The sequence below is a fragment of the Chrysoperla carnea genome, chromosome 1 (assembly GCF_905475395.1).
Source record: "Chrysoperla carnea chromosome 1, inChrCarn1.1, whole genome shotgun sequence".
In the NCBI taxonomy this organism is placed as follows: domain Eukaryota; kingdom Metazoa; phylum Arthropoda; class Insecta; order Neuroptera; family Chrysopidae; genus Chrysoperla; species Chrysoperla carnea.
In genome coordinates, this window is record NC_058337.1 from 15,815,627 (window position 1) to 15,842,043 (window position 26,417).

Here is a 26,417-nt window from a genome sequence, read left to right on the forward strand (position 1 = left end):
TACGCACTAAACAAGTCTTTGTTAGTTTGTCGAAAGGCGTCTCTCATGTTTATTTCAAAGTTTAACATTACTGATGAAAATATCAAAAAAAATTTACAATTCCTGTACGAAAATATAGAAACAAGTGTCAAACTATCAAATGATATATTATTGTCAATTATATTTTACTGTTATCGGTTTGTCGTGATTTAATAGCGACTATGGACCATTTTATAAAATTTATTGATCATTTGGTATCGGTATATTAATACATTGAGACCGTCCCATATGTTAATATAACGCAATCGTTATGATTTGTTGTTTAGATCGCAAATCTATCTTTAATAGATAATTAGAAAATTGATAGATAAGTTTAAATGGTTAGATATTTCCTCGAAAAAAGCTATGAACGTTACTGATTATTAATGGCTTTCTCGAATACATACGTTATATTAACAACGACGTCCATATTAAGTCAATCTTAAACAAAGTTCATACCAAGATGGTATATACCTAACTTTAAACAACGATAAATTAATAGCCAATATCATACTCTGTACAAACAAATAACCGGTATCAATTATGTAAACGAACTGAACTCGAATTCTGCAAGCAGGGTATTTGAAATGAGAGGAGAGTTGCTGTATTTAAACAAATACAGTTTTAACAAAGAAATAAAATTTTGCTCCTTATGTAATAAAAATGTTGAGGAAGATATATTCCATTTTATTAGTGTCTAAGCTTGCTTGCGAGAAATTAGAGCATTTTGTTTCGGTAAAGAAGAATTGAGTGTTGAAAATCTCATTAATCTTTTAAATGATTTGGACTCGTTAGTTAGATATGGAAAGATTGCATGGAAATATAGAACTATACTTTCATTTAGAAATTTAATTACTAGAAGTGCAGATTTGATTTAATTGTGTTTTTTTTTCACTAATTCCTTATAGCTCTTGAATTTTTGTGATTGTTATTAATGCTTTGATGCCCTGTGATTGTTGTTATTTATTTATTTAATAAATACAAACTCTAGCTTAACTCTTAGTGACTCTCTTAGACTTATCCTTGAATAGAAAATATTGCGACAAAAAATTATTTAAATCGTTCTCTCTACTCCAAAAAACAAAGGCTCAATTTTACCGTAATATAAATAAAAATATATGCTTTATAAAAATATATTATATCATAAATTTTATCACTAGAACTCGTTCAATCGTTAAAAATCTTATCGTAATTTTTACACCATGTATAAATAGGAAATATATCAAGGTATATTAAGTTTAGTCCTAAGTTTGTAACGCTTAAAAATATTGATGCTGCCAACAATATTTTGATATAGGCGTTCATAAAATTACCTAATTAGTCCATTTTCGGCTGTCAGTCCGTCCGTTTGTCAACACGATAACTCAAAATCGAAAAGAGATATCAAGCAGAAATTCATATAGCGTGCTCAGGACGTAAAAAGCGAGGCCGATTTCATAAATGAGCATCATAGATCAAGATCGTGGGACTATAAGACCCATCTTGTAAACCGTTAGAGATAGAACAAAAGTTTAAATGTAAAAAATGTTTCTCGTAAAAAAATAAACAACTTTTGTGAGCAACATTTTTTCTTAAACATCACTGCTTACCTGTGAGGGTGCAAATTAGCTTAGAAACAAACTGTTCTGTTCGAGTTGTTTCCTTGGCTGACATAGACTCCAAAAATAACAATAATTTTACTACATTATTTTATCGTTAGTTTTTTACTTTTTAATGCATATTTATTTGTTTTGTAAAAGTTTTTCTTTTGAAGTCGGTTTTTTGTTAAAAGTTCTTTTTATTTTTACTTTAATATTTTACTCACTTTATAACTAAACAATATTATAATAAAAATATAATAAAATATGAATAGCAAAAAAAAAAAACCAATTTGAAATATTCATATTTAAATTTATTGTAAAGTCAACCTGTAGACAAAAAAAATTAAATAAACACAAAGACGATACTAGATGTCTTAAAAAGCATTTTACTTACTTATATTTTAAAACAAATGCTTTTAAGCGATTAAAAAAACAGGAGACAAAATAAATGATAAAGTTGGAATAATTTTGTTAAAATCTTTTTTTTTTTCACTTCTTCAATACACATAATTTAATGCATTTAAATTTTTTTATTGTAATATTAGGAAAGTACTAAAATAACAAAATGGATGAAAATACGAAAAAAGAAGAAAATTATAACCAAAAGAAGATTTAAATTATATTTCTCCGTACTCGTAAAATCGAAAATATTGCTATTTTTTCATAATAATTTATTGAAATATTATAAATTTAAAAATAATGAGAAATTATTTTCAATTTTGATGACTACGAAAGATTATTCCTCTTTTTTTTGATCGCATTTCCTATTGCTTTTGTATTGATGATTCAATTTTGCAATTTCGGAGTGTAGGTATATACATATGTATCTATATCGATCGATATACTATGTATCTATATCGACCGATAAACAAGGGGAGAAGGTGGTTAGGTTCGTAAAGTTTTGAATTTTTTTTAAATAAAAAATATTTTTGTAATTTTATATCAGTTTTAAGCAAAAAAAAATACTCCTGTGATTTCCTCTCTAGACGCTTAGTTTTCGAAATAAAAATTCTTGAAAAAGTAAATATGCAATATATGATTTTAAGAAAAAATGTTCTTTTTTAATCTCTGAGAGAATTCGCTTACTTAACGCAGCTCTTGCACAACGAATTTTTGTGGTAGATATTGGAAAAAAATACCAAATCCATCAGCAACAGCGTGATATAATTAGCTTGAAAACACATTAAGTTCACTCACAATAAACATACAATAAGCAATTTAATTTCGGAATAATAAAATTAATAGTACGAATTTAGAAAATTAATGTTCATCCTTAAAAATTATAACATAGAAAAATAAAAACTTGAAAGTATTAAAAAAAGCGATTATTCCGTTTCCTGAAAAAACTATTTTTCGTAATAATTACCCATTTTTAATAATAAGCACATATCCAGAGGGACAAGCAGTGCATAATTTGTCCACGCCCCGCCGATTATCTTTATCAGTATATGATCAAAAAATTCAAAACTTTTCCGATCAAAACTAATTTAGCCTCCTTTTAAAGGCGAAGAATACAAATCAAAAAATTTCCACTATGGCTTGAATAAGACATAGGTCGTTATAAACAATCTTCAATTTTGAATATGAGTGCTTGCATTATTTTTAGTAAATGATATAAGTTGAAAAAACCAACACATTTATGGCAGCATTCCGGTCGTCGTTACCCTAGTTTAGAACAGTTTTAAAAATTTTCTAGAATTTTTTTTAAAATTTTTTCATAAGGCTTACTAGTTGAAGATACCTGCCAATTTTCATATCTGCATCTTTTATAGTTTTGGAGAAAATGGACACGAAAGTTTTGTCCTTATCTGCTTCCTCACGGAAAAACAATGATGTTTTCGAAAAAATGTTACAAACAAAAGTTATCTGTTTGTTTTTTTAGCACCTTTTTATATATAAACTTTTGTTTTGTTTCTAACAGTTTATAAAATTAGTTCTACTTACCTTAATTGATCTATGTTGCTCATTTACAAACTTGAACTCACTTTTTACGTCCTTAGTACCTATAAAAATTCAGTTGGACGTCTATTTTCATTTTTGAGTAATCGTGATCATGGACGGACATACGAACAGGCAAGCGGACAAACGGAAATGAACATATTAATTTATTTTATAAACACCTATATCAAAATTTTTTGCGTATCATCAATTTTTCTAAGGGTTTACTCTATAGTACTGCAATATAACAGGTTGGCTGATCAGTCCCCGGTCTGACACATAGATGGCGTCGCTAGTATTAAATGCATATTATTTTTATATAGTACCAACCTTCAAATGATTCGTGTCAAAATTTGACGTCTGTAAGTCAATTAGTTTGTGAGATAGAGCGTCTTTTGTGAAGCAACTTTTGTTATTGTGAAAAAAATGGAAAAAATGGAATTTCGTGTTTTGATAAAATACTGTTTTCTGAAGGGAAAAAATACAGAGTCCGGAAACTCATTATCAAGCCAAGTTTTTGCTTCCACTGTATTTTTTCCCTTCAGAAAACAGTATTTTATCAAAACACGAAATTCCTTTTTTTCCATTTTTTTCACAATAACAAAAGTTGCTTCACAAAAGACGCTCTATCTCACAAACTAATTGACTTACAGACGTCAAATTTTGACACGAATCATTTGAAGGTTGGTACTATATAAAAATAATATGCATTTAATACTAGCGACGCCATCTATGTGTCAGACCGGGGACTTATCAGCCAACCTATTAGTTTCTAAGGGTCGCGCCTTTAAAACTAACATGTGTGTTATGTCTTTATACAAAACTTCTTCCACGGTAAAAATTTTGGTAGCGGGCCCCGAAATTATTGATTGCGAATATAAGCATCAGGATATATGTCTCTTTTATTCAACATCATTGAATATAATACATAAATAAATAACTTTGTCCGCCATTCAATAAAACGGGTGAATCAGACAATTGTAAACTTTACTAAGCGATAGAATTGTTGAACAAAACGACTTTCTCTGATATTCCTGTTACTCAGTTATAGAGGTTTTACTGGGACAAAATGTCAGGTTAAGCATAAAAACAAAATGTCAAGTCATTTTATCCAGATCTCACTTACCGTTTTATCAGGTCTCACTCACCCAGGTTTGAATATATTTTCTTAGGTCAAATAAATATTATATCCTTTTTTAACAATTCAAGATTAAGTGCTATTAGATCATTGCAGACGTACACTAAAGTGACCAATTACCGTTGAGACATTGTATGTGTATTCTTTAGGTCCTTTGATCGTACAAAATGATTTGTCCAGTTACTCATTTGATTGAAAAGCAATTTTGTTAGATCGATCATTTTTACTAAAGCTATTCGTTTGTCTTGTAGTCATGGTAGGGACAATCAAATCTACACCAGCACTTCCAGTGGATAATTATGGTTTTAAAAAGGACTGTGTTATGACAAACTTTCAATTCTTGTTGGAATAGAAATTGCGAAAATAAGAGACAAAATTGCATAAATAATATTTTTTTTAAAGAAAATTAACACAATTACTTATTTAAAATTGTTAGAAAATTATATTGATTTTTCAATGTAAACTATATATGCAATCCATAGAATTATATGTCCATCCATACAATTATATTAATAAAACTCATATACTAAACTGAAAACAAAATTGAAATAATGACAAGCTCATCCCGAAGTTGGGCGTTTCATATTAAAATCAAAGTAAAAATACTTTCAAACAATTTCCTAACGATTGGAACAAGGACAGCTAAATATTTGTATTTACAATAGAATGGAATTGAATTTAGAATATGAATTAAAAGATGTTAAAAGGTGTCATTGATACAAAATCACCGAAGTTAAATAAACAAAATTATTACTTCTACAAAAGAAATTGATTTTAGATTAAAGTCCTGCATTTTATTGATGGAAAAGTTTTTTTTTAATAAAATTGTATTTAGTTGGAATAAATATTCATGTAAATAAAGCGAATCGATGAATTAAACGAAAATTTCTATGCGTTTTCTTTAAATAAAGAATTTGGTTATTATGATCAAATATCTGGCATGTCTAGTCCATATGTGACTGAGCCAACTACATGAAGATTATTGTTACTAACTTACTTGGTTAAGCTGTAGACCTAGTACAGTAACATCAATAGTAATACATAATGTCGTTGGTTCAAATTCGACTCGAAGAAATCTAATTTAAGGCATAAACGTTTTATGTCTTTACCTGCTAATATAGTTGTGACAATCACATCAGTATTTTGTTGTAATATTTATAAATGGTAGAACCAATCAAAAAAATATTGTTTAAAACTATGTAGCATTTCAAAACAACAATATTTGAAATTTGTTAGACAGTATATTACTTTCCTAGAAACAACTAATGCATTTGTGTCAACTTCACCACTCAACCCCGTATCACATTCATGGCACCATTCATGTTTGATCTCGCGATGAGGTTGAGACAACCTCATATCGGTTGGTATTATGAATTTTTTTTTCAGTGTAGAAATAAAACTCATCCCCGGTGCGAATTCGCAGATAACGTATATGAATGGCTTATGTGTATACTTTTGTTAAGAAACGTTTTGTACTCCATTCTTTGGAGCTTTCTATCGTATTACATTGTATATTAGACTTCTAAAAATATCTGTTATATTGTTAGAATGTAAAAACTTAAATCTTAGTAAAACATAAAGATGTTGTTTTATATGGAATGCCATTTTCGTTTATAATTCTCATAATGTTTTTATTTAAAGGTCTTGTTGACTCTTATATAACCGTCTATAAAACATCTTGGGTTTTCATCATTTTATATAAATGTACAAGATGTCTGAATATTAAATCTTGCCACTTACTTAGACTTGGGCTTATCTACAAGAGATTTTATGAGGTTGCTCATACATTTTACTGCTGAAATATGGAGAAGAAATGACAACGACTAATTTGACGTCTTTAAATCCATTTTTTAGGTTAATTGGTTGTTTGTGTACCACCAGCCCGTTACAAGATCATTACGAATACACAAATTAATGTCAAACTTAATGATCAGTAGGGCAATATATTTTTGATATTATTGTCTTTTTAAGAGCTTCAACGAAATTTTATGAATAATTGGTTCACCGGTTTTTCCTGAAATATCGATTAAGGTTAATATCTCATGTCTTTTTGTCTAGCTTTGACACAAGCATTAACCAACAATAATGAACAAGGTTTTGTTTTCCGATGGACCAAATTTGGAGTTAATTCTTATTGATATTTTTGCTAGTAGTTTTAGTAGTAGAGAGAATAGCCCCCTTAGTATGAGTCTTATTTATTCATATTTCCTAAAGTATAAATAAAATTGCTAGATAGTATTTGTAAAATCCTAAGAAATAAGGATTACCAATGGGATCGAGCCATCTCCGAACTAAATATAGTAACATAAATCCAATGTCGGTAGCTTTAACAAAAATATTTGTTTTTTACTTCCTTCCCGATCCATGGTGACGCGAATGTTATCATTCGGGGTTACATCAAGACTTGGGCAGCCTACGGGAACTTGTATTGTAAGCTTGACCTAACCCACCGCAACTTTTACCATCGTCTCATATTGGCCCTAAGAATACTGTTATTTGATTTACGGGTGGGAAAGTAAGAGCCAGCGGCTAGTAAACTAACGTTGTAGATAGATATCTATATAAGAGTATTCGAAGCAACGGGTCCAATTGAACTAAGTTTTAAAGATGAAATTTTTATTCATCATTAATTTTTCTTTTGTTATCAATACTTTTGATTACTTACTTATAGTTTGACTTCATTCTTAGAATATTTTGTTTAATTACTTTTCCGTAATCTACGATAGTTAATAAATTTTGACTGAAACACTGTCAGTTATACAATCCTACAAGTGACACGTAGTGTGGGTGCCACAAAGTTATCGAAACACTCTGTGATGGTATTTTGATTGCAACCAATGTGCTTTTGTGCTTTTACTTTGCTGACTAAAAACTTGAAATATCAGCTCAAGCAGTCTTGTCTTGTATATATTATTATTATTTCATATTATAAATTGTTTTTTCTCTAGGGAAAGAAAAAGATAACAATATAATATATCTATCTCTCGTTATTTACATTTTATTATTTTTATATAGTTTTTCACGTTTTGTTTTTCCTATCTTTTTGAGAAATATGATAATCAAAATATTTTTACGTGTTTTAAATAATTTTTGATGTAAATTGATCTTATGAAATTGTAAACTAAATTAAAAAAATATCCATTATGCTGGCATAACACATTTCAAAATTATTTTAATAAAAAAACTTTTTATCACCATAATCTGCTTTTAATAAATATCAGATCAAGTACCTACAACGTACCGTTTAATAAAAAATCAGCTCTCTTTTATTGGATTCCAAAATAATTCTATGAAAAAAATTTTTGAAAACGATAAAATGGTATTTTGTACAAAATATACTGTTTTAATCTTATTTAAAAGTGGTATAATCTTATTTTAAATACGCGTCAGGATATTATCTTGTATATTAAGACATGCGTATTATGACCAGGCCTCGGCATTTACTATCCTTGTCAATCTACTTTGAGACGTGGTTCTCACTCTGTTGACAATTCCAGTAGTGAATTTTCAAAGCTAGAAACCCTATTGGTTCAATTTGTATATCCCTCTCCCTCCACAGAAACAGTCGAGTGTCAATTTTTGAACCAAATAAAACAAGTTTTTTTGGGTAATTTTGCGTCAAAAAGGCGCCTTGTCATTTTTTTCCCAAAGTTCTTCGTTTTTGAGTTATACGGCCGCCCAAAATAAGTTTAGTATTTTAGTTTTTTTTTTGCCTTTGAATAAGTTCACGCAAAAACATTATTTTGAGCGGACCATATTAACAGTTAAATGTTTGGAAAAACTCCAGTAAGGTTTTTTTTCAAACCTGAAAGTTAATGCAAATAAATTAAATTTTTAAGCTTTTCAAAATCATCTTTGAACATCTTTTATAATGTTCTGAAGAGTAATTACCTCCTCAATTTTCAATTATTAAAAATTGTTTAGTTGTTAATTCTTTGACATTGAAAAGTGGAAATGGAGGTAAAAGATTGAATTGAAGATGGCTACGGAAGTATAACGTGGGTTTCGTTTCAATTGTTTATTGTTATTTTGTTTATTGTTTATAGACAATTATTGTTATACCATGCATATATGTAATATGAAAGGTACACTAAGTTTAGTCGTAAGTTTGTAACGCTTAAAAATATTGATGCTACGAACAAAATTTTGGTATATGTGTTCATAAAATCACTTTATTAGTCCATTTTCGGTTGTCCGTCCGTCCGTCAACTCGATAACTCAAAAACCAAAAAATATATCAAGCTGAAATTTTTACAGCGTACTCAGGACGTCAAAAGTGAGGTCGAGTTCGTAAAAATTTGTTTGAAAATTTTTTTGCTGTTTATCAGCAGTTTATCAGCAGATAAACATTACTGTTTATCTGTGAGGGCGCAAATTAGGCGTAAATTGTGTAGTATGTATTATTTCAGGTATGTATGTGTGACATGTACGTATGTGTAATGTGATAGAGTAATCAACACAGTCTATGCATGGTATTTCAACAATTAACTCAGTCAATTGTTTGTTTTCACTTGTTTTTTAAATTATTTTTGAAGAAAAGTTTAATCGTTCTACATTCAGGCGGGTATTTGATAGTAATTTATAAAAGAAGGTCTTCGAAAGTTTAACTAAGGGTTGTAAATTTTGTTCCCCAGTCCTGTTGTAGAAGTCTTCGAAGCTTAATAAATACCATTAACGGGAAACTTTGCATAGCATATAGTGATTTATTTATAAACTTAAAAGCTGTTGCACCACCATATTAAACTTGGTAACTTTATGGATATGAATATTTATGAATATATTTGAATACTGTTTGTAGCATGGGTTGTTATTTATTAAATACACATAAATTCTTCTATATTTTATTATTTAAATTTATACATGTTTTCTTTTTTTTTCATTTTATAATCCATATCATATATTTTTCAATCAAATTGCCGATAATAATCAATACAACATGAACATAACGCGACGCTTTCTCTTGTAATTCTACATATGTGGAAAACATGTAAATTATTGTAAATATTATAAAACTCACTCAAACATATCACAAAGCCGATGCGATGGTACATTCCACGCATTACCGAAGAAACATAACGGTAAACTGTTTATTGGATTATTTTGCGAACGTGTGGACAGAACTATTCAAAAAGCGTTAGAAACAGCTATTAAAAAAATAATACAATCTACTTCTACATTCCAAAAAACAATTTTTAATATATCATCGTTAACTTTATGATCGAAAGTTTCTAATTTTAAATGATCACGAAATAGCTCGAAGCTAGGATCGAAGTTGAAACATAGGCCATAAATATCGTCTTGGGATATTATCTGGTGTGTGTAATGTTCACATCAAGAGAGGTAATACTTGAGATAACACTTGAATTATATTTTTAAAGGACTCTTTAACGAAAACCTATAACGGCGAGTATAAAAATTGAAAGGTGCAAATTTTTCCACGAGTTTTTTATAGGTTTTAAAAAAACCCACTTCTGAACAAGGGCCTTAGAAGTATGTTTTGTAAACTTTGTGGACACTTTGACCTAATGAACTTCTGACACCAAAATTGTTATTTTTACTCAATAAATTAAATTTTATTCATAGGCATTTCATTCAATATGGGCTAAAATAAATTCATATTTAATGTTATCAGCGAAAATCAATAGTTTTCACGAAAAAACCGCCTTTTTCAATATATTTCAAAAACTCTTTGCAACTCTTTCGAATTTTTGTTTTTGATAACATTTAGAACACATTCTCAATAGTCGCAAAGTTTTTACCTAAAAAAGCTATTCTCTTTTTTGGCCGATTGGGGAACTAAACTATGTATAATAGTAATAGTAAATCACGATGTTAGTTACGTCATAGCGAGAAGCGTACCAGTAGTGGTCGGCATCCTAGAAGAAAATTCTACTCTTCAGGTACGTTTAAAACATGCTGGATATAGACTGTACCAGGTCTAGATATCCAGATACCAAGACTGTAATATGTATGCACTAGATATATCTATAAGAAATTTAATTTTTCAAGTATCCCTATCCTCCTATATCCGTGTATCCCTATTTCCCTATCCCTATATATTACAAATGTGAAAGTAAGGATGTTTGTTTGTTTGTTACGCTTTCACGCAAAAACCAGCGAATGGTTTTTAATGAAACTGTACAGAAATATAGCTCATACATCAGGATAAAAGAATTATTAAAAATGAAAAAAAATTAAATTTATTCTGACATTTTACCGCTAAAATGAATCATATCATTTTGAACCATAAATTACAGATTTCTGTATAAATTTAAGATAGTAAATGTAAAACAATTCATGGCCATCTGGTATACTCTGATATACTTTCTGATATAATCTGAAATAAATTCTTATATACTCAATGAATTATGACTATTTTACACTTAAAAAAATTGAAAACTGTGCATTGTACAGTAGCTGTGTACAGTTTTTACTTTTAAGCCCAGTGAAGCAGGCGGGTATCAAGCTAGTTCATTTCATAAATTTGCTATCCTTTGGGATTACTCTCCACGGAGAGAACAGATATATCAATAAAACAAAAAGCTATGAGAAATTGACGTCATTTGTGTGTAAAGATGTTTCGTATGAAATTATTAAACATATTCAAATTATTATTGGAATTTTAAATTTATGTTAATATTATTATTCTTATAACATGTCAAGTTAATGTACACCAAGGGTACCATTTATTATTTGTAATAGCAAATGAAAAATTACCAACTTGCAAGGAATATTTACATTGTAACAAACATCTGCCAATAAGCAGATGTGATGGAATGTTATATCGACACTGTCACCACCACAAATTTTTTTTAATACCCATTGTTCGGTTTGTATACATACCGATATTTGTATGTTTATTGTTTATATTATTGTTTTGATGTCGTACTTAGTTGTATGCAATGTGTATCGTCAAATTATCGAATTCGCGTCAACTTGTGGCCAAAGTCCGTGTAGGTTATCAATTGTAGGTTATCAAACTTATCGAACACATCCACTATTTTGACCTTTGAAATTAAAAAAAAAAGTGGTATCCCAGAAATAAATACAGCCAAAGCCATATTTCAAGTAAATTTCGGTTAACTTTGCTGAAAATTTGGTTAAAAGTGTTTCTTGCCATGCTGATTAATAGTGCGTCAAGAGAAAATGGGTAGATTTTTTTTTTAGAAATTTAAAATCACGTTGGTGAACTAATTACTAGTATTTTAAAATTTCACTAGCTAAGTAAATACTTAAAAACGCTAACAGAATAATTGTGCATAGATTGAGATTGAAAATTCATGAAAAGATTGAGACAAGAATAATAAACTTATATTTTTTGCCAAATTCGAAGCATATTGCGCCGTAATTCAGAAGTACCCATAGACAAATAATTGAAGTTATAAAATAGATAGACTGTGATTAGATTCCCTAGAAGTCCAATTTAAGTTTCCTATAAGGTCACTTGGTGGTACATCGATTAAGTCAGAATTTTTTTTTTTTAAATCCTTAATTGAAAAGATAAATTCAATTAAGTTTTTATAAGTATTCATAAGAATTAAAATTATCCAATAATTCTAATTTTATTTTTAGGGTTCCGTTCTTTAACTTTTGATACAGAATTTAGAAGGTCATGAAATATTGTTATTTGTGCCAACTAAGTCGTGCATTTCTAGTGATTTCTTCGTAAGTAAATAGGAATTGTAAATAGGAAAAAGTACCAAAGATTGTAAAGCTCTATTCTTTTTTTTTTGCATAAAATTTAATTCTAGTTTTATCAAGTTTCGATCCATCGTGAAAATTAGAAAATGTAATGCTGGAGAACCTATGGCAAATAATAGTTGGTAAACAATTTCAGAATACATTATTAAGTACTTGCATTCCACCCCCAAGCCCATTCAATACACCGTAGATGACTCGTCAACCATTATCATTGATTTTTTTTTTTTAATATGATGCATATACAATGTAAACTAAATTGAAAAATATCTTGTCTAGTAATCTTAATTAAAGAGAATTGAAGAGAATTTTTTTAATTAAGAAGTCCGGGTTCGAGTCCTGGTTCGGGTGTATTTTTTTCAATTCTTTTTAATTAAGAATACTAGACAATATATTTGTCCATTTAGTTTACACTGTATATGCATCATATTAAAAAAAAAAAAAACAAAAACAAAACATTAATGGTATTCGAAGAAACTATGATGTAAATAAATATCGTATGCATGATTAAAAGTAAACAACAAAAACAAAAAGTAATAATAATAAATAATTTATTGGAAAAAAAGAAAAAAAAAACAGCTGAAAATCTCATTTTTGACGCCTTTATCTCTTTGAAAAAATATTTTTTTAAACGATGTTTTATTCAATAACTTCATTTATTAATTTTTTGACATCGAACTGGGCTAGATCGACTCGAAATAAAAAGTTACACATTTTTTGTACGAAACTTTTTTTGATATGAAGCGTAGTTTTAAAAAACTAAAAAAACCGTTGTTGAACAACTTTGACCGCCATTTTCTATGTGATACCTTACTTTAAGTGTAAAAACATTGCATTGAATTCTAACGGAAATTTCCAACTTTTTACATGTATTGGTTTGCTAAATCTTGGCTTTGGCTCGAAAAATATAGATAGACCAGTCTCGTAACCAATTTCTTGTAACGGGACTTGTTTATAAGAAACCCTTGCATACATAATACGAATATCTATATTTTTGAAACAGTTAGAAAATACATTACTATTATAATATGCATTAATTTTCTAGAACAAAACGCAGCAATACAATTTACATTTAGTTTATATGCAACATGGCTTCGTCTTCACGTTAAATTATTATATTCAGTAACAAACTATAATTCTCAATGTAACATTTTAAATGTATAATTTATCTTAATTATTATAATATAATTATAACGGTTGTTCTTATTTTACTGGTTGATGGGTGCCGGGTTTATTCGCTCGAGTGACAGTTATGAAATAACTTTCCTTGTGTTTAGCAATGTATTCAAAAATATTCCTCCTCACAATTTGGATCCCAAAAGCTTTGCTCTTTCTATTTTTTACTTAATTCTGTTGCTACTTTTTTATTTAAAATGAAATTTGACACCTGTTAATAATTCCCGTTTTGAATTTAAAAACTCCATCTTCCATTAAGTAGATTGAACTTTTGTATGGCCATTAACTTTCAAGTGACCGAGCTAAACCTTATAATTTCTGGCAAGTTCTTAGCAATTAAACCTTTTTACATAAAACGCTTTGGCACCTCTGGCGAATATTAAACACGAACAATTAACATATAAGAGCTGAAAATAATAAATAATCGCTCCAGAGATTTATCAAATTGAAGAAAATTTTTATTGATGATGAAAGTTACGATCTATACCGAAGGTATTATATTAAACTAGCGCAACTTATAGGCCTAATAGAGTATACATTTTGGTATGTTAAACATTTGTACGGATACGGCTGACTTTGGACCTACACACCTTAAAGAATTTCTTTCTGTACTACATCTTTTCCTTTTTTGAAAAATTGTTCGTATTTTTATTAAAAACACTAGCTGTTAAACCCGCTTCGCTGGGTTGTTTTTGCACATTTAAATATCAAAATTGTTAAATGAAAGACTTTTTTTTTAATTCTCTCTGTGTGTACGGAACAGTATGATTTTTTTGGCCGATCCCAATATTATGTCTACACTCTCTGTGTGTACGGAAAAGTAAGGGAAAGATCGATAGAAACCCATGGAACATTCCAGAATATTCGAGAAAGTTCTAGAAAATTCGATAGAAATCCATAGAACATTCCAGAATGTTCGAGAAAATTCGATAGAAATCCATAGAACATTCCAGAATGTTCGAGAAAATTCGATAGAAATCCATAGAACATTCCAGAATGTTCGAGAAAGTTTGATAAAATTCAATAAAAATCCATACAACATTCGAGAATATTCGAGAAAGTTCTAGAAAATTCGATAGAAATCCATAGAACATTCCAGAATGTTCGAGAAAATTCTAGAAAATTCGATAGAAATCCATGGAACATTCCAGAATTTTCGAGAAAAATCGAAAGACATTTGCGCCAGTAGCGCCATCTAGTGAAAATTGTACTATTGACAGTGGCGCCATCTATGGAAAATTATTAGAACTAAAAAAATCGAAAGACATTTGCGCCAGTAGCACCATCTAGTGAAAATTGTACTATTGACAGTGGCGCCATCTATTGAAAATTATTAGAACTATTTTTTTAATCTATTTTCTATGAATTCCTAGATCATTTTTAATTCCACCCCCACCAAACTCCCTTATTCACAATGCACCCCACCAAACTCCCTTATTCACAATGGGAGCCTAAGGGCTACCCAATGACATAATCCCCTACCGAAGGTCAATGGTTAGTTTTAGGGAAAATCGGGGACATACAAACAAACACTCTCTTTTTATATATATAGATTTGTATAATTTAAAATATCCTATCTATATACTGTTCGTTAAAGATATAGCATTTTTCCTCCAAATATAACATTATTTAAGAGTTAAGACAAATTCTTCTGAAACAGTTATTAAAGATAGAGCAAACCTGAAAATTGGAACATTACTTCTCATTAAAATATCAACAACTTTTTTTCGAGAGATTTTTCGAAAAACCAAGGAATTTTGTGCAAATACGACACAATGTACAAGGTGTTTTGTTTCATGTAGATCCAAATAGAGGCGTTTCCGGACATATGTTCCTCATAACAAAATGCTTTTTTAGATTCACCTTATCATCCCATTTACACGAGACCTCATATTAGAAAACTAGAAGTTATTCCGCACATATCCCCGTTCGCAGCAATATCTTTCAAAACTTTCTTCTTTCACAACCCAAATCATGTCTTTCGAAATGTTCCTATTTGAAGATGAATGTTAAATGAAAAGCAAAAGCAAAAGCGCAGTATCTTTAACAAACAGTAAGAAATTGAAAAAAAACCTCTAAATTGCAAAAAATGTTTCTAATAAAATTGTAAAATCGTAGTTTTTATGGGACATTTTAGAAAAACTGAAGAGTCCAAATTATAACAGTCAAAATTGTACTGTCAAAGATGGACTATTTCACGTTAACAAAACGTGTAGGGCTTTGGATTGATTTGCGAAATGCTATAACCGGTACTAATCGAAATATATTTCCGAAAAATATTAAAAAAATTTAGTTAGTGTGGTAGTCCGCAATGGTTGTAAGGGGGTAAAAATCACGAAAATTGGAAACGTTTGGTACCTTATGAATTTATGAAGAACATGTTCAGTGCCAGTACATCCCTCCGTGTAATGCAAAACTGAAAAAGGTTATAACATATCGATATTTCGTTGTTTTCTCACAAAATCAAGGAAGGAGCAGTCAGCGCGCTCTTTCGAATGTCTACATTCATGAGTTATCCAATGGATCATAATCAAATCTTTGTGGAATGTGTACTACGTATTTCCTGTTTGCTTAGTAGAGTTTTCTTTAAAATTCATTAATTTGATTAATTTTTAATAAGTCATATTTACATACTATTACTTATCAAACTTGTTTATGTCGTTTTCCAATGAATAATCCAAGTTTGTCAAAAATCAAACAAAACTGTTAGAACGGTTTTTTCAGATTTAGGGTAAAAATTCATTCAGAACGAAAAAATATTTCAAAAAATTGAAAATTTCGAGAAAATGATAAACTTAAGTCTTTTTATGCTTACACTATACTCATTCAGGAAAGCTAAAGCATTATTTATGCCCATTCTGTCTAGCTCTTCCCGTTCCTGGCCCTCCGTATCCTGACAGTCCTCTAACAAATGCTTTTAACCTCCGCAAAGCACATATTGACTTTCCCCATTTACTCTGACATTCTCCCATATAAATCTGTAGACTCTAAAAGTTCGCAATGATACGCTCTTTTCTCTCTATCAGTAAGGTGCACGTATTTGGCTCCGTCTATATAGTAATCTTGCTGACAGTACATCGCCAGGCTGGTTTATCCTATGAGCATCTTTTGTTGCTTGTATTATTGTCGCTTCTTTGACAGCATTAGCGAACTTTGGATTTACTCGTCACAAAAACCCAAGATAATAAAATCATTGAAGTGAGTTTTTATTTTTCTTAAGCCAAGAAAATCAAATCTAAGAGCAATATTTTCTTGAGCTAAAAACAAAATTTTCTATTCTTATATTTTCAGGTCATGTATTTATTACTTGAGTCCAGTTGACTTGCTTTTCTAAATAAACACTTTTTAACATTTTGTTTCATCAAAAAATTGAAGCATATTGTGCAACCAATGTCAAGTAAAACACCCAATTACTTACATGATATAAAACAAAAAATTGTATATCTACTTTAAAATATCAAACCTTAAATTTTATCTTTTTAAAAATACTACAAAAACAAAACTTCATTTAGTTGATTGTCATTTATTTTTATAATAATAAATATAACAATAGAGACAGACAAATTAATGTCGACAATAAATAACAAAAATAAAACAAAATATGAAAAGACTTGAACAATAAAACCAACTGAATATCATTATAATCCCAAACAACGAGTAGAAGATACAACAAAAATGATGCGATGCGAACGAGATGAGAAAATATATTACCCACCTAAAATGACGAAATATAATCTTTGAAAATAAGACTAAAAAAAGGAAACTTTATCATACACTTTTAATCAAAAACTTTTTCGTAAATATTTTATATAATCTGCAATCAGTAAGTAATGAAATATAAAAAACTTTTTTTTTCTTTTTTTTTTTGATGAGCTTGTGATTTTTATTTTTCACATTTATATAAGATTAATACGAGAATACTTATTGAGCATTAGTAAACCTTTTACCTCTGATGATCAAATACGATTATTTACAATTTTTAATGTAATTAGATATAATATGATAACATGAAGGAAGGTCTGTATGTCAAGTGTATGTTGAGAATGAAAGAAGATTGTAGTTTTGTTTCTTATCAAATTTTAGTATCGTATCGTAATATTGACCACTAAAATACTTTGATGTTTATCTATAAACAGGATGGAAGAAGAATGATTGAACAAATTGTAACAATTTTATCCGAAAAGTTGCTAAAATAAATTGATCAAATTACACAAATAGTGAAAACGATAAAATTTGTCTTGCTAGAAGTGCCATCTTATAAGTTACAAGTACACTGTAGCTCTATATTCGATTAAAGGAATACATAAAATAGCCATTCTTAGAGAGTCCTCAATAACATCTCCGATTTTGATGATTCTTTTGGTATATTATTTAAAATCAGAAACATTTCAGATGGGGGAAATAATCTGGAGGGTGAATTGGTAATGTTGCGACTGATATATCGACGCCCAGCCTAAGTCGCTAATGATAGAAGTTTCGTCCCCCAAAAGGGTGAAATAGGGGATGAAAGTTTGTATGAAAAAATATATAAATCGTCATTTTTTAGTTAACTATTTTTTATAACCGATTTTATAAGTTCTTTCACCTATAGAATGCTATATTCTCAGCAAATAACATGGGTTGTATTTTAGTTTAGCAAAAATTAAGATTCCGCACCAAAAGTAAAAATCCATTAAATAGTGAAGCCGTCATTTTTAAGTTTACTACGTAACCGATTTTAAAAATTCTTTCACCTATAGAATAACCAATTAATATGGGTTGTATTTTATTTTCAAAAAATTTCTAGAGTTCCCCACCAAAAGTTAAAATCAATTTTTGTTACTATTAAGTTAAAATACATAATTTTGGAAAAAATCACGCAAGAATGAATTTTTCATTTAAGTTGCACAAATATTGTTTAAACAATATAAATAACTAGCAGTTATCCACGTTATAGCCTTCAATTCTCCTCCCTTCAACTAACTTCCCTTTTGTTCACTATTTCATAAATTATAGCTTTTATTGCGAATACCTAATAATTTTGAAAAAAAAAAAAATGAAAAAATACGGCCATGTTCCTTGCTGACAGTGTAGCATTCTATAGATGAAAGAATTTTTACGGTTAACAAAATAAAGTTAAATCGGTTACATAGTGAACTCAAAAATACCGGTTTCAATATTTAATGAATTTGTACTTTTGTATTGAATTTGTACCTACTTTTACTTGCTGATAATGTAGCATTCCATAGGTGAAAGAACTTTAAAGTCGGTTAATTAGTGAACACAAAAATGACGGTTTATATATTTTTTCATAAAAACTTTTCTACTATTTCACCCTTTTAGGGGATGAATATCGAAAAATACTTTATGACACTTACAGTTTAGAATACTTATGTGACACAATATAAAATCAATATTTTTTCGAAATTTCAAACTTCTATCATTAGCAATAGTTTCTATTAATAGCTTCTGGGCGTCGATATATCAGTCGCAACATTGCCTTTTCCCCCTCCAGATTATTTCCACCATTTGAAATGTTTCTAATTTTAAATAATATACAAAAAGAATCATTTAAAAAAAAAAAAAAATCATCAAAATCTATTGATGTGACTGCTAGTTAATCCAGCTACAGCTGGAGTACTTGAGTATTACCTATATTGAGTTGTCGTTATTCATTTGGTAATAGTCAGTCTAGGTGTAGCTGTTCACTATCAAAATTTTTGTTGTAATCGCGTAGATGGCTATATTATATCGAATTTGCTACATCACCCATAAAAATGTAAAAGTAGACTTGATACCATAACAAAAGAAAGTTACAAACTTGTGAACTTCTTACTTTTTACTTATCTTCATCTTTGCTTAATTAGGAGTCTTAAACGTTCATATTTTGCGTACTTCTAAAGATTTTCAAAGCAACTTCACTTTTCTGTCAGTACAGTGAAGATCTTTCACCTAAAATGATAAAAAAAAATTAAGCCATCATCCAAATTTCACTAAAGTTTTGAAAGCTGTAACGCATAATAGTTTAGCAAAAATATCGTCGTTTCAACAGCACATAAGCTTTTGAAATTCATGAAAAGGTATTTTGAATTTTTACAATCTAATAAGCAAACTATATCTTTCAAAACCTAAAAGGTGATTCAGGGTATGCTATTATCAAATATTTCCGAATATTGTGTTGTTACAAGGTATAGCCGAGATGTATGACATCAGAAAAAAATAATAATTGTGCTTGTAGAACGTTATAATATGAAAAATGTTTCGAACTGTTCTAACAGTCTATCCTATCTTAGTATTGTCACCGTTCTTAGTGTTGTCATAATTAACACTCAGTTTAGCATAGCAGTTATTCATAGTTAAAGTTTTACTGAAATACATCGCAAATAAAAAAGTACAAAGTAAGATTATATTTGTTTAATATTTTAAATTGTTTTGTATTTTATTACTTCTATATATGAGCATACTCAACTGCTAATATTATCCAGACTATATAAACAACAAAGTTGACCTGTAACTGATGAAAAATATGCCTTGAAATTGTAGCCTTTAGATGTACATGATGTGTGAAGAGTTTTATGAAGGGTCATTAATATTAGTTAGACTGAAAGCCATCTTTAAATATCAATCGCAGATAGCTTTAAGCTTCTTTAAAGATAGTAAAATAATTTTTTTAAATACTCTACTTTATCAAAATGTACTGCAGACTGTTTATTATTCAATTTTTATATCTTATTTATAAGAAATATATACCAAGAAAATTTTATTCTTAGGTATAGTAATTGTAAGTAAAATCAATTAACAAGCCCATTTCCGTTTATCCGTCTGTCCGTCCAACCGCCCGTTCGTCACCACGATAACTCAATTCGAAAAGATACATCAAGCTGAAATTTTTATAGCCTGCTCAGGATGTAAGTAAATTTCAGTTCGCAAATGAACAACATAGATTAATTGGGTAAACCATAACCGATAGAACAAATGTTTAAGAAATGTTCCCTATAAAAAGGTTAATAACTTTTTGTTAATAAACATTTTTTCGCAAACATCTTTGTTTACCCGTGGGGGCTAAAATTAGGCAACATAGGTTTTGAAAATTAGGAAAAAGTTCCCATTTCCTCCAAAAAAAGAAAAAAAAAAGAAGAAAATTTGTTGATAGCTTCAAATATTTAGTCTACTGATTATAATTTCAAGACAAACCTTTCGGATAATATGAAGCGGAGCAATTCAAATTATTGCGAAACTTCGAAAGAGCTACCCGAAACACCTTTTTATTTGACTTAAATTTTTTTATTTATTTAAACTTATCTAATTTATAAAACAATACAAGATGTGGTATTCGACACTGTCTATACAGGGTATTCCCAAATTAACTTAGTCAATTGTGATATTACCATATTAGTGTTTTACCACCTTCTCCACTGATAATTTCATTTATCAGCTTCGGAATTATTTTTAGTGGGTGATAACACCTCCTTCACGCATTTACCGTGCACTACACCAGCTCATCACAACTATTAATTAAATTAATTTTTGTTTTGAATGCGAGAATTGAACTCTCTACCCTAGGCATACCGCGAACGGAATAACTTACGTTTTCACTGCTAATTGTAAATAAGTGGAATAATTGAATACAATGCAAGGGAAGAAAAATTTTTGTCTATTTTGACTTTTTAAACGTAAAAATCTCATTTTTTATTAAAGAAATTAACTTTGTAGTCAAAGCGAACTAATGGTCTTCTATTTTGTTACAGAGATCCAAATGGCGATATTAGTTTAAAAAATGATAAGAAATTATCATTGAATCCAAATAATGGGAATGGTGCAGGGACTATAAACAATAACAATAATAATAATAACAATAATAATATGGGTGGTATTAACAATCAAATTGATGGATACAACATGGGAACTTCGTCAAATAATGTTGGCGTTTCAATTCAATCATCTCAAGGAAATGTACAACAGCCTCAATTGCTATCGTCTGTATCTCAACAACACAATATTGGAAGTGCAGAAGATTTACAAATGTCTAGCATTGCACCATTTTGGGATACATATGATACGATTAACCAACTTTATTTAGCATTAGGTAAGTCTTTTAAAAAAATAGTTACTAATATGGTCATACAAATGGTTCGGCTTAAAAACACATTTAGCCATAATATATGCTTTTATCACTACCAAAAAATGTTCTTGGTGAAAATTTTAACCTGTAAATTTCTTAAATCAAACGAAAAAAAACTCCTAGGGGTTAAGAAAAACAACACGGTATTTGTGCGGCAACGAAGAAAAAGCAACCACGGATGAAAAAGTCATCTTCGTAAAACCTCTGTTTTTTACTAACGGTATTTGACAATCCTACAAAGAAAGACTCTATCTACTGATTTTAATTATATGCCTTTTATAGGTCACTTTATAGACATAGAATATTATACAGATGTACGGCTGTTAATTAAAAATATCTGGATGACCGAGCTTTGCTCGGTATTTTTTGAGTTAAAAAGACACAAATTTTATCACTAATATAAGACCCATAAAGATTTAATTATATTGTATAAGACCGTTTAAAATGTCTCCACACAAATACCATTTTGAATATCCCGGTAATGTCGTTTATTTCATTAACTACGATATACACCAAAAGATGTCAGGAAGAGTCATATTTTGCGATGTATGTTTCAGTTTTTCATGAAAAAACGAATAAAACGACGTTTTTTTAAAATGAAACCTTGTTAGATCGACTTATCGCCTCAAAAAACCCCTACATACTCATTTTCATGAAAATCGTTATTTCCAAGATCGTTGATATATATATACAAGAATTGCTCGTTTAAATATATAAGATAAGATTTAGGTTGGCTATATTTGGATATATTATTTTTGCTTTATTTTGGAACCGATTTTTTTTTTTTTGGAAAATCAAATAAAATGCCTTTAAATAAACATTCATAATAAGCTGAAGGAAAATTTGGATGGCTAAGCTTGGAAGTTTATACGAAAAAACTACTAACTACTACCTATCCTTATTTATACAAAAAATTCTATAATCGCTCTACAATATTTTCAATTTATTCAATGAAAATGATCATGTGGGTGATTTAATAAAAAGTTCATCTTTTTGTTATCGCGGCGCTGCGATCTTAAAAATATAATCGGATAGTCCACCTTTTCTAATACGTGAATATCACATTTTCAAAATTTTGAAGTCATCTCTTGGCCTATAAAGTATAGTTTAAATGTTAGTAAAACTACTGTTGCTATGACAATAGTTTGACCTTTGAATATAAATTAATAATTCAATATTCACAATATCTATTATATATTGTATGATTTAATTAATTCTATGTATAAAGTGTATACGTGGCAATTACTCAAATAACTTTCATTTCTCATTCAAATATGTCAAATTTCATTTAGAAAGACATCTTCACATCCTTTTATACAGGATGTGAGAAAAAAAACTGAATTACTGCTTTAACAGCTAGCTTCATTCATAAACATTTTTCTAGTCACGTTTTCTTCGAAAATAGAGATATTTAGTGGAACGCCGCAAAATTTATACCTTGGAATCCAGAGCCAGTCAATGAATCTTTAGAATAATAGTTCGACGGGAATAGTTCCTGGATCTTGGGTCATTAGGACCCATCTTGTAAGCTGCAAGAGATACAACAAAAATTTACATATAAAAAATGTTCCTTGCGAAAAAAAAAAAACAACTTTTCTTTGAAACATTTTTTTGTCAACATGACAGTTCATCCGCTATGCCAGAACAAGTATTCATTTTCTCGCTAACTAAACAAAAGCTTCGAACGGCTACTTCAATTGATTTTTATTGGAAAAATAGGTGCTTTTTATGTAAAAAAGAAGCTGTCGAAATGAAGGAAAGAAGAAGGTCCGATTTGGATCTTCTTCTTTCCTTCATTTAATTTCATTGAAGATTTAGCAAGACAACAAATCAGCTATATAACTACCTCTGATTTCAAGAAATCATCTTCAATTTAAGAGAGCTAACTATCACTAGGATTATTACATAGATTTAAAAACTATCTACTATTCATCGTGTAGCAAAACAAGTAAACGTAGATCAATGGATCAAATTTTTAAATACATTGAAGAAAACTATAACTCCCAAGATTCAGGGACAGAATTAACAGGTATTTTACAACTGGCAAATTAATTAATATTCCTGAAAAATTAAAAATTTGATTTAGCTATGTAAGTTTTGATAGCCTTACGGAATAATGTTGACAAAAAAATGTTTCAAACAAAAGTTGTTGTTTAAAAGAATCAATTTTCACACTTAAACTTTTGTTGCATCTCTTACGCTTTACAAAATTGGTCCTAATAACCCAAGATTTAAGATCACACAAACTTTTGTTATTAATTTCTTTATGCCTGTAAAGTTAAGTACCTAATCTATGTTCGGTCACTTTTTAGGATCATACAATAGATTTATAAATTGAACTTTAGTTATGGGTAGTTAAATTGAATTGTGTGACACAAAACACCAGACATACATATACAGTTGATATTAAATATAGGTTTATTCATTGAAATTTGTACGACCTTTAATTATATGTATTAATTTAATTGTACGGATTTTAAGGTTGTACATAAAGAAATTTATAGTTTTTAATCAAATATTTTATGGATACTTTTGCATCAACTTGGCTTACATTTTAAATAAAGAGTAAATTTAAGTTTCATTAGAAATAAAAATCAATTTTCAATAAATTGATAGAATTAAATATCTCTGTTCGTATCGAACCCATTTTGTTAAACTTTAAATATTAAACCTAATATTAAAAAATATATTTTTAATCGATAATTAATTTAAACGATAATAGACACTTACAAAAAAATTTCGAACGATAATAGACACTTCCAAAAAATATCATTAAGCTATTGAAACCGTTTTTTAATAGTTCATTTAATTAAAAATATAATGTTAAAGTTAAATTTTTTGCAAGGTAATGTAAACATCTTTCATGAATGGTTTTGAATCCAAAAAGTTTAGATACATGAGAACGTGAAAGATCTGCTAACCTGTAAGTAATACGATATGATGAATGAGAGAGAGGTCTGCCAGTGAGTTCCCCTGGCAGGCCTCTCTCTTCGTCATATTTCATAATCATATGATACATAGAGATTTTATACAGTTTTGATTTATTTTTTCTGAAAAATGAAAAAGCATATTCTCCAATATGTGGCCGCAATTTATACTTAGTACACAATTTGTTTTTTCAGGAATAACGTAATTAACTTATTGGTAGATGAAAGTGCACTTAATTTTAAATAATAATTAAACTCAATAAAACATTTAGTTTTAATTTTAATAAAAATTAAACTGTTTATACTGTGTTTGTTATGTACATTAAGTTTCTTTTGACGTTTCTTCTTTTTGAATAACTTTTAATGTATTAAATAATATTCCATAAATCGTTTTTAACTATTTACTTTAGCAATGATGTAAACAATATGTATCGAATGACATATATGTTAGACAAGGACACTCACTGGCAATCTTCTCTCTCATTCATCATATCGCAAGTTTTGGGCCCTAACGTTCTATAATTGTGTATTTGTTCTCTAATTGAATTATCATAACAGATGTCATGATTCATGGCGTACGATTCTGAAGTGTTTTAATGTAACATTTTTTTAAACGAGTATATTCATTACAAAACACTTTCAAATGTAAATATTTTATTCGATGTGTTTCTGGTACATGAAAAAATTTACTAGAAGTGTATATTACCCAGCGTTATCTCGTTACTGCTATGTTGGATCCAAAAACTGTAAAGTAACTTTTTCCTTATTATTTCATCCTCTCTATCGCTCTAATTTTCCAATGTGATATTTTGATAAACTCTGTAAATTCTTATGAATTAAAATAAACAAACGAATATACAAATTGTGAAGGAATCCAATTAATAGAGGAAAAATCATTAAAACATGTGAAATATATTCTGTTAGCACTACAATTCAAAAAATATTAGAGTAAAATTTCTCCCAATATGATATTTGAGAAAGAAAAATATTTGGTACCTAATTTTCTTCACCACTTAACTTTTGAAAAAAATTTTTATTGGTATATTTCGGCGGTACCGTTATTTTTTTATCTTCATACACTTCAAATTATTATTGTACATTCTGAAGAGTTTTCTCTCTATGCCTCTATATGTATAAGTACCATATACTTACACCCTTAGCATTCTCGTATACTTACATTTTTGTATACAGAGAGCTACCACAAATATCAAGCTAACATTATAAGAGGAAATCTTTTTTAAGTATTAAATCGTATTATTTGTAAACAATTAACGTAAAATACATAATTTATTTAAGAACGAGAATGAAGTTTTTTTTTTGGAAATAATTTATTTTTGTTAATGTTTATCTACGACTAACATCATTCATTAGTACATATCTAAAGAACAAAAATAGTTAAAACAAATAATATGCTCTGAAAAAAAATTCAACCTCATCGCTATATCAAACATGGCGAATGTCATACAACTACCGTACGGAGTTTAGTGGTGAAGTTGACACTAACGCATGAGTTGTTTGTTGAAAGTAATATACTATCTAACAAATTTCAAATATTAATTCATCATGAATTGTTTGACATTTACTATTTTTAATATTTACAGGAATCTTCAATTTATGGTTAAAAATGATGACCATAGATGGAACAGTAAAATGTCAGAATAAATTTAATATTTTTAATTAAAAAAAAAATCCAATCCATTTCAAATCTATTCATTAGTTTTGACGTGAAAGCGTAACAAACAAACAAACATCCTGACGTTCACATTTATAATATTGTATAGAGATAGTGATGTGATTGTCACAACTACATGAACAGGTAAAAAAATTATAGATTAATACCT

General features: G+C 28.9%; 1 protein-coding gene across 1 annotated transcript in view; it reads left to right on the forward strand.

The window, feature by feature from the left end:
• The window catches only part of LOC123290847 (neuroligin-4, Y-linked), a 623,005-nt gene that overhangs the window by 560,126 nt on the left and 36,462 nt on the right, over positions 1-26,417 (forward strand). Inside the window, exon 8 of the mRNA XM_044871193.1 lies at positions 21,542-21,613. Within this exon, the coding sequence (XP_044727128.1) occupies positions 21,542-21,613 (72 nt within the window). The remainder of the gene's footprint in view (positions 1-21,541; positions 21,614-26,417) is intronic.